This window comes from Loxodonta africana, chromosome 1 (genome assembly GCF_030014295.1).
Source record: "Loxodonta africana isolate mLoxAfr1 chromosome 1, mLoxAfr1.hap2, whole genome shotgun sequence".
Taxonomy (NCBI): Eukaryota; Metazoa; Chordata; class Mammalia; order Proboscidea; family Elephantidae; genus Loxodonta; species Loxodonta africana.
In genome coordinates, this window is record NC_087342.1 from 188,355,567 (window position 1) to 188,367,519 (window position 11,953).

At 38.3% G+C, this 11,953-nt stretch overlaps 1 protein-coding gene across 2 annotated transcripts in view; it reads left to right on the forward strand.

The window, feature by feature from the left end:
* SMPDL3A (sphingomyelin phosphodiesterase acid like 3A) overlaps nucleotides 1-11,953 on the forward strand; it is a 33,167-nt gene that overhangs the window by 6,710 nt on the left and 14,504 nt on the right. For both annotated transcript variants that reach the window (XM_023538683.2, XM_010595307.3), the window contains exons 2-5: nucleotides 3,586-3,799; nucleotides 5,086-5,230; nucleotides 9,193-9,289; nucleotides 11,688-11,857. In XM_023538683.2, coding sequence (XP_023394451.2) covers nucleotides 3,586-3,799; nucleotides 5,086-5,230; nucleotides 9,193-9,289; nucleotides 11,688-11,857 — 626 coding nt within the window. The remainder of the gene's footprint in view (nucleotides 1-3,585; nucleotides 3,800-5,085; nucleotides 5,231-9,192; nucleotides 9,290-11,687; nucleotides 11,858-11,953) is intronic.

The following is an 11,953-nucleotide window of genomic DNA, read 5'->3' on the forward strand; positions in this document are numbered from 1 at the left end:
ATCGTATATAAATAGAAGACATATTTGCTGAGGGCCTACTGTAGGTCAGAGATACTCTAGATGCTGGGGATATATAAATCCAGATACTATTTACATCAGAGAGATATGCCTTTAATGCAGTCTAAGTTTTGGTTTACAAAAATTCAATATCCTTATGGTCTCGTTTCCCTTATTCATTACAGTATCTCATATGGTGGTGGTGGTAGTTGCCATCAAGTCGATTCTGACTCATGGCAACCCCGTATGTTACCGAGTAGAACTGCTCCATAGGGTTTTCTTGGCTGTGATCTTAATGTAAGTAGATCTCCAGGCCTTTTCTTCCACAGCACTGCTGGGTGGGTTTGAACCACCAACCACTGGATTACTAGTATAGCACAAACTGTTTGCAGCATCTAGGGACCTTGATCTCAAACGCAGATGTTGTCATTATCTATTTTATGTGTGAGGAAAGTGAGGATGAAGGGCATCCAAATGTGAACACACAGAGAGGCAGTGTGTGCAATGATTAAGGGCAAATTAGATTTCAGAGTCAAATTTCCTGAATTCATATCCTGGCTCTATTGCTTATGAAATGTGTAACTTGAACATAATACTGTGTGCTTCCATTCTTTATCTATAAAATGGAAATAATAATGACTTAATACCTGTAAAGTATAAAAAATAGTACTTAGTGCCTTGTAAGTACTCAATAAATTGTTACTATTACTTGTAAATGGAGCCCTGGTGGTACAGTAGCTAAGATCTCAGCCTGCTAACCAGAAGGTCAGCAGTTCAAATCCACCATCTGCTCCTTGGAAACGCTATGGAGCAGTTCTACCCTGTTTTGTAGGGCCACTATGAGTCAGAATCTACTCAACAGCAACGGGTTTGTTTTGTTTTTTTGGTTATTACTTGTAAATTGCAAAGCTCCATCTAAAATTCAAGATTTTGAGATACAAAATAATAATAAAACTAATATAGAGCTTACTAGATACCAGACACTGTCTAAGTGCTTTACCTCAACTAAGTCACTTAATTCTCACACAGTAGGCACTATTATTATTCCCATTTTACAGACGAAGAAACAGAGGTCAAAGAGACACAGCTTTAAGTGGTAGAGCTTGGATTTGAAGTGAGACAGTTTGAGTTCAGAGACCCCACTTTTTTTTTTTTTTTTATTGTGCTTTAAGTGAAAGTTTACAAATCAAGTGAGTCTCTCACACAAGAACTTGTATACACCTTGCTACAACTCCCAATTGCTCTCCCCCTAATGAGACAGACCGCTCTCTCCCTCTGCTCTCTCTTTTCGTGTCTTTTTCATCAGCTTCTAACCCCCTCCACCCTCTCATCTCCCCTCCAGGCAGGAGATGCCAACATAGTCTCAAGTGTCCACCTGATCCAAGAAGCTCACTCCTCACCAGCATCCCTCCCCATCCCATTGTCTAGTCCAATCCTTGTCTGAAGAGTTGGGTTTGGGAATGGTTCCTGTCCTGGGCCAACAGAAGGTCTGGGGGCCATGACCACCGGGGTCTTTGTAGTCTCAGTCAGACCATTAAGTCTGGTCTTTTTACGAGAATTTGGGGTCTGCATCCCACTGCTCTCCTGCTCCCTCAGGGGTTCTCTGTTGTGTTCCCTGTTAGGGCAGTCATTGGTGGTAGCCGGACACCATCTCGTTCTTCTGGAGAGACCCCACTTTTAATCACCTTGTTCTACTGACTCTTGTGTACAGTTTAATACACTTTAGCATTGTACAAATAATAAAAATATGAGTTTATATAAAAACGAGATGCATTATATTAGTACCTCAAGGAAGACCAGTTTCCAGGGTAATTCTGAGCTATTCACCAACTCTACTTTGTATGCTGGATAAAATATATCTAAGCTGAAAATAATGGTTAAGGTATTCTCTGCATTTTGGAAAAAAATAAATTACTCTTGGCAGATATTTTCAAATGGTAACTAAGTACCTAGTAATTGACCATAAAGACTATTTTATGTAGACTTTCTCCTGGACCTCTTGTTTGTCTCTTCTTACCTATGAGCTTAAATGTATTACAAAATTATGACAACATCGGGAAGAAACAACAACCAAAATATAACTCACGTTTTTACCACCTTACAAATCAATCAACTGTTTCCAATTTTTAACCTTCTTATGTCAGCTTTGGGCTTTTTGTTGATTTCTTTCAAGGGTTTGCCCTTAGGCATACCTAACTTTTACCATCTTTGTATAGATAAGCATTTACATTTACTTTGCTTCGAGCTTCTGCTGTAGTCACGTGCTGCTGTCACTTTCAGTGTGTATCTGATGGAGATCAGTGATAATCAGAGTGGACTGGAAAAAATCAAAGTCTAACAAAATATCAATATTAAAACAACTTGAAAATTGTATATGAAGGGGCAGCAAAATCACTGAAGATATATGTAAATTATGCCTAAGTAAATGTGGGAGCCCTTCAAAATGGTGTTAAGATTTTGATTCTGCCATTTATGAACCATGTATATGGGTTTTCTGGGTACTAGAACAAAAGATGTGGCAGTCTGCTTCCGTAAAGATTACAGCCTTGGAGACCCCATGGGGCAGTTCTGCTCTGCCCTGGGGGGTCGCTGTGAGTTGGAATCGACTCAACGGCAACAGGCTTTTTTTTTTTTTTTTTTTTGGTGTACTGGAACCAGTTTTCTGATTGACCCAGCATTAGTTTCTCAACTCTAAAATGAGAACAATGATTCCTATTTCAAAGAGTGCTTTTGAGAATGAAATGGAAATGGTATGGTATATTTAAAATGCTTATCACAGAACCTGGCACATAGGAAATACTTAATAGAGATATTGTTATTAGGAGTAATAGTAGAATTTCCTTCAGTGAAAGAATCTGTCTCAAGATGAGTTCCAAGCGAGGAGGCTATCAAATGGTTTCTTGGCTTCTGCCTGAAAACCCACTGGAATCATCTTTCTTAATATCTGCTTCCCTTAATATAATTAACGTTTTATAGAAGTGTATGGTAGAAGTAGATGTACCTCTACTATATAGATTTCAAGAACATCTGGAAATTACTGTTTTGGGCTTAAAAATTAATATTAGAGATTTATATTCTTTTTGCATTGGTGTTGAGAGGCAAAATTGGGCAAGAATTAATGAGTGATACTTAGTTCCTTGTTCTGCAATGTACTCACTGGGTATTTGACAAATGACATCACATTTCTGTCAGTTTTTCTGTAAAAAGAATATAAATAATTTCCAAAACCTTAAATTCTACTAGGAGACTTGCTATTAAGACACAGCGTGATATTATTATTGACCTTCCAGAAGGATGTATATTACATTATGTGAATTATTTTTGAATATGTAGTCTTTCTTATGCAGCCACGCTATCACTGAGCTCATCAATTCTGACACATGTAAATTCTTCCTATGTCATTTGAATCTCCATCTTCTCACAGGGAAGAATTGTATTTAACTTTAGAGAATGCCAGCCTTTAAATTATTAAGACTTTCCTCCTTCAAAGGAAGGAGCACTGTCTCTAGCGCTACTTGTGTAAGTCTTTGTATGGGAATCCCAAAAGAGAAGATCCAGATTTAACAGGATTTCTTGTCGAATCAACAGGTCAGTTTTGGCACGTGACCGACTTACACTTAGATCCTACTTACCACATCACAGATGACCACACAAAGGTGTGCTCTTCATCCAAAGGTGCAAACGCCTCCAACCCTGGCCCTTTTGGAGATGTTCTGTGTGATTCTCCGTATCCGCTTATTATGTCAGCATTTGATTTTATTAAAAATTCAGGACAAGAAGCATCTTTCATGATATGGACGGGGTAAGTGATCAGATAAATAGCCACAACTCAGCATTTATCTGCAGTATCCGAAACTTTATGGGCTCAACTATAGCAATGATTGTGAGGATGGCACAGGACCGGGCAGTGTTTCCTTCTGTTGTAGATAGATAGGGTCGCTATGAGTCGGAACTGATTTAATGGCACCTAACGGCAATTTGTTTTTTTTTTGTTTTTTTTTTTAACAGCAATAGTAGAAACCCTGGTGGTGTAGTGGCTAAGTGCTATAGCTGCTAACCAAAAGGTTGGTAGTTGGAATCCACCAGGTGCGCCTTGGAAACTCTATGGGGCAGTTCTGCTCTGTCCTTTAGGGTTGCTATGAGTTGAAGTCGACTCCACGGCAACGCATTTGGTTTTCGTTTTGGAACAACAATGACAACAGTCTAAACTTTATTAGAATGCTGACGTCCTAAAGAAGATTAATTATGTTTCAGGAATTATTTGAGTGAAAGACGCTAGATAAAATTAATCAGCATTATTAGAGATAAGAAAAAATTTTAAAGTCCCTGTGTTTTTTTCAAATACACACTTTAGAAATATGTCTGTGTTTGCTAAGGGATGAATCAATAAACAGCATGCTTTTGTATAAATGTTTAAAGGTGTTGATTAATGTGATAATAGATTTTGGTTATGTAAATAAAGACACAAACAAAAGGCCACAGTAGGAGTTAATCTGTGACGGTAGCTTTGTAAAACATCATCTTCTGGTGGTGTAATTAATGAATTCCATCCATCACGACAGGGTCGAAGAGGCCTATTATTTCCAGTACCATCGCTCATACGGAGTGCTTACTTTATGCTAGGTACTGTATTAATTCATTAACATATTGAAACTCCCCATTTAGCCTTTACAATAGGCATTAATATTCTTCCCATTTTACAGATAAGGAATTGGAGGCACCAGGCATCTAAGTAGTTTGCCCAGGTCTCTGCAGTTAGGAAGTGGCAAAGCTGGGATTTGAAATTAGGCATCCTGGCTCTGCAGTCTGTGTTCGTAATTCCTACACTTTTTTTGCATCTCATAGATCTTCGGTCAGACAGTGAAGCAGGCTGATATTTTTACTTTCTCTTTCGTTTTACATTTTTGTTAATTTTCTTTTTTATAGGATTCTTTTTTCTGGGGGTGTGGGGAGGTGAAGAAGAGTAGTTTATCAGCTCTTCTTTACTGTCTGCTATTTTATAGTAGAAGCCTGTAATGTCATAACAAGGCCTCAGGGGTAAGTTTTATAGAAACTGATCTTGTTCTCTATGATCCTGTCTCTTTTCAGGGATAGTCCACCTCATGTTCCAGTACAAGAACTCTCGACAGAAATGGTCATAAATGTAATTGCTAATATGACAACCACCATCCAGAGTCTCTTTCCAAATCTCCAGGTTTTCCCTGCACTGGGTAATCATGACTACTGGCCACAGGTAAATTTGACCTCAACTTCCAGAAGTGCTCCAAAGATTTTTCTTATTAGTAATGCCAACATTATGACAGTAACATGGCAACAGTCGGGGATGGGAGTAGGCTCATGGAGGTAGAGTGCTTTATGAAAAGTTATGTCAATAGCGAGTTTTCAGAAGCAAATCACCCAATTTGTGGATTATTTCTGCTTTCCTTCATAATTTTCCTTAATTTCTCCCCTCTTTTGAATAATTTATAGTTCACTTGAATTTCCGTGACGAGGTTAGCAAGGAAGGTTAATATTGACAAGTGTTTACATTTTGCAGATTTTCTGTTAGGCATACAAAGCTCTGTACACCTTGATCTAAATTTAATCTTCATTAAAAAATAAAAACGTAACAAGATGTCATAAGAACCAAAGGGGGAGGTCCTTGTTCAAGTCCTTTTCATCTAATTAAGTGGTGATTCCAGACAGAGGGCATTCACAGTATTTAATGCCTGATACAGCCTGGACTCCGATCAATCAGAGTGACATTTGTTAAGCTATTCTGTACAAAACAGCTGGATACTAGTCCTAGTTTCAGGGTACTGTTACAGTAGGGTAGAATATTAGATTTGTACAGTTGCAAGGGATCCCAGAGATTGTTGTTTAGTCCAGGGGTTGGCAAACTATGGCCTGTGTACCAGAAGTGACCCTCCACATGTTTTTGTAAATAAAGTTTTATTGGAACACTGACATGTCTGTTCATTCCATAATGTCCATGACTACTTTCTTTCTACACAGGCATAGTTGAGTAGTTGTGACAGAGACTGTATGACCAGTAAACCAAAAGTATATACTATCTGGCCCTTTATGGAAAAAGTTTGCTGACCCCTGGTCTAGATCAATCCTTCATCCTGTGGGTGAGAAATAGTACATAGCCCAGAAATATTAAGTTGTCCAGGTTTTCACAATCACATCCCACATCCATATCCCAGGGACGAGCTCGTATCCCAGATCTCTTTACTCCAGTCCTGTGTTAAATTAGACCAGCATCCTCTGACACATCTCTTGCTCTTTTCAGACTAAAATACTTAATATTTTATGAGCATATTTACTTCCATACCTCTCTATTTTTGTCCACATTTTTCTCTCTGCTTAGAATCTTTTTCCATCTCATTCCACCTGGGTACTTAATGGAGATTTTGATTATTTTGGCTACTCCAGCCAGCTTACAGTGATTTTGAGAAGTTATATTCTAGGACAAGCTTAAGTTTCAAATAACTTCTTAGTACTGCCCTCCCATCTTGAGATAAACAGTTTGTGAGTCAGCAACTCAACTAATGGTCAACTTTTGTTCCTATTGAGATGTTAGATGACACAGTGCAGAGGCTTGAGGACAATCTCCAGGTGTCCCAAGGTTACACGCATTGTTTTTATATGCCGGAAGTGGTAGGCAGGCTGGTATAATAGAAACCATGTGGGGTTAAGAGTCATATTAATTAGGATTTAAACCCCATTCCTGCTCTGCTGCTTAATAGTTTGACCAATTTGAATAATTGACTGAATGATCCTGATTCCTTGATCCCTCATTTGTAAATAGGAACAGTGCATGCCTATGGTACAAAGTTTTCATGAAAATTAGTTATGATATATGTAAAGGGCATAGTTTAGTAATTCTCACATAATATTGTTGTGTTGATTCCGACTCATGGAGACCTCAAGTATGCAGAGTAGAACTATACCACATACGATTTTCAAGGCTGTGACCTCTTGTAAGCAGATCATCAGGCCTTACTTCTGAGGTATCTCTGGATGGATTTGAACCGCCAACCTTTTGGTCAGTAGTCCAGTGCTTAACCGTTTATGCCACCCAGGCACATAATAAGCCCCTTGTAAGTTAGGTGGTGGTTACTTTAGCTTGTCCATATGTTATATAGTCATTCAATAGTGACACAAGATACATTTATGAAACTCCTTTGAGGGTATGTTTCATTTTACCTTTATCTATGTCTTTTTTTTGGCAGTCAAATCTTATAATAATTCAAAAATACAGATATTGACTTCTAAAATACATCTTATTATATCTACAGTAGGTTAAAGCCAGTATACCTTAAACATTTAATTGTTTTCTCTTTCTAACTTATGACTTTATATCTGAAAATTTCTTTCCATTATGCTACCACCACCCTCCTGCCTCGCAGTTTCAGAAATATCAAATGTAACATGCAAAGTTCCAAAATAAATTTCTTATAGAGACTTATATCTGAGATCTAATTCTGATGAATGTTAGGAACAAATAAATTTAATAAGTGTTATTTCTCAATTATGCACCATGGCTACATAAACATATGTATACAGACACATGTCCCCACCCATTACATCAGAAGAGGTAGTTATTAGCGTGGGCAGCCCAGGGATTCCTTCCTGTTGCTGCCCAAGGAAATAGTCAGGGTCCTTATTTACTCCTGCACTGGCGAGACTGGTACCACCAAGCTTATGGGTGGCTCCCTTCCCATTACACCTCATTTCTTGGCAGTGGCCATGTCACAGCCAAAAAAAATTGAGAGGGAACATGGTGTCATATACAACTGGATGTAAGAGCGATGGTGGAAAAATCTGGAATTGAGACCAGCTACAGGACTGATTGGCTGTCCCTGGACGAGTCACCTAACTTCTCTGGTGCTCATATTTAAAATAGGGAAGTCTAGGGTGATTTTTATATAATTTTAAGATCCTACATGACAACATCAGTATATTGGTGTCCATCCCAAAGTAAACACATAACCCAAGACTGTTATTTTATATTACGATTATTGTTGTTACCATTTCTTCATCAGACTCCAGATTGGCCTCAGCCTTCATTTAATTCTCAGTCAGGTGATCTTGATCTTTGATACAAAGTGAAAATATATTTTGAGTAATTCGTTTCAGTTAAAATAAGTTGTTTGGTTATTACTCGACCTGAATATATATCTGTTTTCATCACACATTAGGCAGCTAAGAAAAGTCACCCTGAACTAATGTGACTTTGGTGTCACCTTGGAAGATGACTAAGTATTTTCGTTAGTGCTGACAGGAATATGCCCCTAAGGAATAGATCTGTATCAGCAATATACAGAAGGAAATGAGGGAAGTAGAGAAAAGGGCTTCAGTTTTTAAGTAGAAGTTTTTAAAATAATAATGGAAATAATTATCCAATTTCACAAATGATTTATTTTTATTCTTATTCAGTATTTACTTTTGTAGTTTTTCCCTGTAACGTCTATACCATAAAGACAGTTTCATTTTATTCACTTTATGATTATAAACTAATGTTTTATATATATAAAATATATTCTTAAAAAATTCAAAACATGGTATAATTTAGGCTAAACTAAAGAGAACTTCTAATCAAAAGTGCGTGGTTAAGAATCTTCATTCAGGGAGTTAAGGAGCTTTATAATGGTTTAAACATTAATTCTAAAATAATGACTTTTTCTCATTCCCTTGGCATTCTGCACCAGACACAACATGCTCAGACTCAAACCTGCTCTTACTGCCTCTTTAGTAAACACATTCCCATTCCCATCTTATGCCCTGGCACACTAAAACACGTGATCGTCTCTGTATTGGATACAGACTTTTGTGCCTCTGTGTCTCTGTATGGGCCGTTGCTGTTTTTTCTCTGACGCCGTTTCTTGTCAAGTCGGTGAAATCATTATTCAAGGCCTGGTTCAAATGCTGTCTGTGGTCTCCACCCTAAACACCCTGGGGAAGACTTGATTCTTCTTGTTTCTACACTTTTATCACCTTTGTGGTAGCACCTAGCACAGCACATTGTTTTATAGTTTTGTCTCCCATTTCCCAACTAATTTACCAGTGCCTTGAAGATAAATTCTATCTGGCATTCATCCCTGCATCTCCAGATGCTTAATGCATTAGTAAATAGTCAAGTAGAGTTTAAGCTGATTAATCCATGTACTTTCTAATATTTAAATGGTGTATTATGTTGTTTGTTGTCAGGATCAACTGCCAGTAGCCACCAGCAAAGTGTACAATGCAGTTGCAAACCTTTGGAAACCATGGCTAAATGAAGAAGCTATCAGTACCTTAAGGAAAGGTAAGTGAAAGAGTTACTCATCCATATTTTGCCTCCATTTTTACTCATGTTGTTTAGACTTAGATCTTTAATGTTTGCTTAGGTGTGCCAACTCCAGAGAGCCTCTGGACTCAGTTTCTCTATGGAGGACAGTGAGTAGAAACATTGCTTTGGACCCCTGTTGTGAACCTGTTTATTTGTAAGGAGTTCTTCCCATTCTTTTCCCACCCTTGATTAGGTGTGGTTCACATGAAACAAAAACTCAACTTTGGATTTTAATGTAAATGAAAGTACATCTTTAGAATTAGAAAATTGATTGAAAAGAGAGATTGGACATTAACTTTTAACCAAGCAGGCAGAATTTTATAAAACAAACCTCTGAGAAAGTGATGATATCTCAGCTTTTAAAATGGAGCTTGAGATGCTTCGAATGGTGGGGTGTAAGCAGTGCTCCATAAGGCCTTCCCTGGGTGGTAACTACAAAGCCCCCTGCTTCAGCAGCTCGCAAAACCACACCAGCCACATCCCTGACATTTTATGAGCTTGATGGAGGTGCCCAGCTGCTAAACTAAAGCCTTGGTGTTTTTTAAATTTTCAGATAAACATTAAGTCAATGTCTGGAATTCTGTTTTTTTTTTTTCATGTTTTTCTGAGTGTCAGGGCAGAGAGCAAGGAAAGCATTTGAACCAGGGTTTTTACCCCTGCTTTATTTATTTGTTTGTTTGCAGCACTCAGAAAATCACAGAATAATGTATTTGAGACCCTAGTGGCATAGTGGTTAAGAGCTATGGCTGCTAACCAAAAGGTCGGTAGTTCGAATCTATCAGGCACTCCTTGGAAACTCTATGGGGCAGCTCTACTGTGTCATATAGGGTCACTATGAGTTGGAATCAACTCAATTGCAACGAGGTGCTTCCTAAGAAAGACCTGGTGATCTACTTTCAAAAAAAATCAACCACTGAAAACCCTGTGGAGCATGGTTCTGCTCCGACACACCACACATGAGGTTGTCACAAGTTGGCATTGACTGAACAGCAACTGATACTGGTAATGTTTAGTCCTAGGCCCCTACACCTGCAAGACACATGGAAAGCTTGTATAATTTGAAGAGAGAGCAAGAAAAAAATGGCAGGAGGTCCTAAAGAGACATTCTGGATTGTAAGGAAGCTCAGAGAGAGAGAAGCACGCAGAAAAAGATCTGACAAATGGCGTGATGACCCTAAGGAAAGCCATATAAGTTTCAGAGTGATGGTTTAGGAGAACTTTCCAGTTAAACATTGGAGTACATCTGTTATTGTTGAAAGTCTTAAAAAGCTTTGTCTGAAAGTCTTAAATGCAAAAGTGGTTTGATGCAGAGAGGCCCAGCCCGAAGGCGCTAAAACTTTGTTATCCCATAGCCCTAGTGAGAACTGTTGTAATCTCCTACTACTGAAGTTATTTTTCAAAAATAACTTCCACCGGATTCAAAGCTCTCTGCCCTGTTGCAACCACAGTAAGAATCGTAAGCTGGCATGACTATAGGCAAGAATAAAGGAAATTAAAAAGGCAGTGATCAGTCATGTTTAAAAGCTCAGAAAAGGCTTTGGTAGTGAGCGGGCTGAGGGCAGAGAAAGCAGGGTCTGGATCTGAGTGGCCAGCTCTCCAACTACCATTGCAGCAGACCCTTGAGTATTCTGTCACCACTGGGACAAAGGCTGCCTGGAGTTATGCCTTTAAGCTTCCTCTCCACTGGGATTGTAGCAGTTCTGGTTTATTTGCCATTTCTTCTTCAGTAGTCTCTGGCAAACTCCAATGGGAATGTGTTTCCATTCTCTGGATTTTTAGATTTCACAGTATCTCGCATGTTGTTTTTGTTGTTAGCTACCATCGAGTTGGTGCCTGACTCATGATCACCCCATGGGTTATAGAATAAAACTGCTCCATAGTGTTTTCTTGGCTGTAGTCTTGATGGAAGCAGTTCTCCAGGCCTTACTTCCATGGAGCCGTTAGGGGTGTTTGAACCACCAACCTTTAGGTTAGCAGCAGATTGCAAACTGCTTGTCACCCAGGCTCCTTTCTATTGTCTTAACTCCCCAAAAATAAAAAAGTAGGAGTTGATATATTATTATTTTTTTTAATTCAATTCAGTAACCCATCACCTCATGCCAAAACATTTCATTCTTTTCTCATCTGGATATTGTATACAATTGTTATTACCATAATATGCAGAAATAGCACATTGGACCTGACACATAGTAGGTTAAATAAATGTTTGTTAAACCTTATTCTAATTAAATGACAGCCTATGGATGTGCAAACAAAACCATGTGTAATAAGTACAATTTTCCTGACTGGATTGCAAATCTTAATTAATAATTTGCTTTCACAATGTCTGTGTGTATGTGTTTCCCTAAAATGTGTTTTGAATTTGTTTTTATAGGTGGCTTTTATTCACAGAAAGTTACCGCTAATTCGAGTCTTAGAATCATCAGTCTAAACACAAACTTGTACTACAGCCCAAACATTGTGACCCTGAACAAGACTGACCCAGCAAATCAGTTTGAATGGCTAGAAAATACATTGAACAGCTCTTGGCAAAATAAGGAGAAGGTAGATCACATAGACCAAAATCATCAGGGGATAAACAGAAGGCTAAATAGGTGTATTTACTGAACTTGGGGGTGGAGTTAGGTATTTATAAAAGTA